The 2,806-nt window shown below is 53.2% G+C and overlaps 1 protein-coding gene across 1 annotated transcript in view; it reads left to right on the forward strand.

The window, feature by feature from the left end:
* Position 1: 1 nt before the first annotated feature.
* ACY1 (aminoacylase 1) overlaps positions 2–2,806 on the forward strand; it is a gene marked incomplete at its 5' end in the record, with an annotated part of 20,772 nt that continues 17,967 nt past the window's right edge. The window contains 2 exons of the mRNA XM_019510271.1: positions 2–40; positions 709–865. Of these exons, the coding sequence (XP_019365816.1) occupies positions 2–40; positions 709–865 (196 nt within the window). The remainder of the gene's footprint in view (positions 41–708; positions 866–2,806) is intronic.

Genomic DNA, 2,806 nt, shown 5'->3' on the forward strand with positions numbered 1-2,806 from the left:
GGCGGCGCTGCGCGCAGAGCGGGGCCGAGGGCGGCGGGAGGTAGGAGGAGGCGGCGGCGCGCGGGGCCGCTGCTCCTGCCCCGCTTCTCCCTTCCCTGCAGGCCCCGGCCTCGCCGCGCTAGTGCGGGAGGACAAAGGCTCTTGCCCCGGGGGAGGCTTGCAGAAGGAGGGGGAACAGCCTGGGGGCCTGAATGAGCAGTTTGTGTCCAGCTGGTCGTGTCCCTATCGCCGGCCCCAGTAGCCGCTGGGCTCCGTTCTGGCTACCAGCCTCATGCCGCTGCTCCCCACCCAAGTCGTAGCTTGTAGCACCACCGCCCTCCCCGGGCTCCAGGGAAGAGCAGCTCCCTCCTGTAACTCCTGTGAGCCCCGCTGCCCCGTGCAGGGAAAGACCCTGACTGAGGACTTCCGCTGTTGGGTGGCCCCTCGTCCTCGTGCGACAAGTGCAGGGTGATGGTCCAGGCTTGAGCAGCTGCGGCAGGGTGTCTTTCCTGGAGGGACCTGTAATGGTTTCAGGAACCATTAGAGCACCAGCTGAGCCCCTGAGCAATGCAGGTCTGAACTCAGCCCTGCTGCGGGAGCTGCGTTGAAGTTGCTGCGGGTACTCCGGGGACAAGCGTGGGCCCACACATCTGGAGAAACAGTCTCTCGATGGCATCGGAGTGGTGATTTTGTTTCTCTCTTCCACACACCTCATTTCTCTTCTACCAGGTTTCCAGCCTCCTGCAAATAGATAACATGCTGCCCAGGAAGGACCTCGGGAAGACCGGGGAGCTGGTCAGGAGACAAGATCCTGTGGAGGATCCTTCGGTCACGCTCTTCCGGGAGTACCTGAGAATCAAGACTGTCCAGCCAGAGCCCAACTATGGTAAGGAGACCATTTCCTCTGTAGTCACCAGAGCAGCCTGCAGTTGCAGTGCCATGTGCTTGGTCAGCGTCATTGCTGAGGTTTGAGATGGGTTATACTGCCAGGGTCAAGGGCATAGGCACTGACTTGTATTTTTGCCATGGGGCGGGGACATAAGATGAAATGCATCAAACTTTTCAAATCTCCATCAAGTGACAGCCCTCTGCCCGAGGGGGGCCAGGGCCCTCAGGAGCCCATGTATTTGGCACCTCTGGTCAAGGGCATTTGCTAGGGATCAGCTAGTGGTAACCACTGATCACATTTTTGAATCAAAGGCAAAATTGAAAGGAGCTCCACTGAGCTCTTACTACTGAATGAGTTGGTTTCCCCGTGTTGTTCCCTTCAGAAGATTGTAGTGATTCTTATAAGCATGCCCCCCCCTGCAGCTACACTGGCTTTTAAGTGGAAGTAGCTCAGTGCATCTGAATCCAAAGAAGTCCACACCCCCCAGATTGCCCTCATCATTGGCTCTGTTTTGCCCCTTCACTGGCCAGTGCAACAGATTGGCTAAACATGGAATGGGACATGGAAGATGTTGCCCTCCTACCCCAGTGAAGGCTGAAGCTTCATCTTCATACATTGTTCTCTCCTAAATTGGTCAGGGATGTTTGTGAACCCTGCAAATGCATCAGACTCTTGGTGTTGGAGGAATCCCTCTGCAGGCAGCTGCTGTTCACACCTGTCCCCTTCCCCCCTGCTGCCGACATGGCCAGTGGCGTCTGCGGGTGGTCCCCACTTGCTCCCCCAACCCACCGCCAACATTGCCACGGCCAGCTGTGGGCAGTCCCTGCTCACCGCCATGGTGCCCCCCACTCCAGTCTCAGGAGGCACCAGTCATTCATGCCCCAGAACCTGTGAGACTGATACTCCAGTATGTGCCCTTCCATGACCAGTGCCCTGTGAAGTTGGGCACCTCTACTGCGCCACCTATTTCACTCATAACCAGGAAGGTGCTTAGGCTGGGTCTCCACTGCCTTATTGTTGACACATGAGCAAATGGGGTGTTGAACGCTACTGGAACCCTGCATTCACTCGCACTGCATCCACTCCACTCAAGTGTGAGGCACAGGAAAATCAGACCTTGGGACTCCTGTTATCTATGATACACAGGCCTGCTCTTTGGACCCAAATACTAAGCAAAGTTTACATTCCACAGCTCTGTTTCTCCAGGTGTTAATTAGTCACAGAGTGGATGGGTTTGAACCTTGTTTCACGATGATCTCTTTGGCCTTGTTTGAGCTGGCAATCTCAATTAAACAGAAAATCGTCTTCTGACTTATAATGTGGTTTTCATCTCTGCTGGCCAGCAAACCCCTCTTCTAACTATTCGAGTTAGATCCATATTAATCCCCTAGACTGGGAGCTGTGATAAAACTGAGTTTTAACTTGGCTGAAATACAGTTAGGAACATGCAACTGGGAGGAATGTCTGGTGTCCTTGCTGGCAACTATGTCTTAATCCTATTTGGCATCTTGCTACAGCTTCAGAGAGGTAGTATCTCAAGCCCTGCTCTGGACTTGTGCTAGTGGCCACCCCCAGCTGATTTTGCTATAAATGGGGACTTGGTCATTTGGACTTGATCAAAGGTGGCTATGTGTAATGCTGGCCACATCACTCTGTTGTGTGCCTTTAGCTGTAGAAACTAACCACACTGTCCCAACAGGCTGTCAGGCTTGGGCAGGTCTTCCACAATTTTGATAAATTTATCTAATGCTATCTTAAAACCCATGGATGGTTTTGCCCTTTCTACATCTGTTGGAAGGCTGTCCAAGAAACACATGACTTGGAGATTTAGAAATCTTGTTTCCAGCCTGAACTTCTTTGTAACCAGGCTCTGTCCATTTGTCCTTGCATCAGTATTGTTCTTTGGCATAAATAGCTCTTCTACTTCCCTGTTGCCTA

Source organism: Gavialis gangeticus, unplaced genomic scaffold (genome assembly GCF_001723915.1).
Source record: "Gavialis gangeticus isolate Ggan-Ray unplaced genomic scaffold, GavGan_comp1, whole genome shotgun sequence".
Taxonomy (NCBI): domain Eukaryota; kingdom Metazoa; phylum Chordata; order Crocodylia; family Gavialidae; genus Gavialis; species Gavialis gangeticus.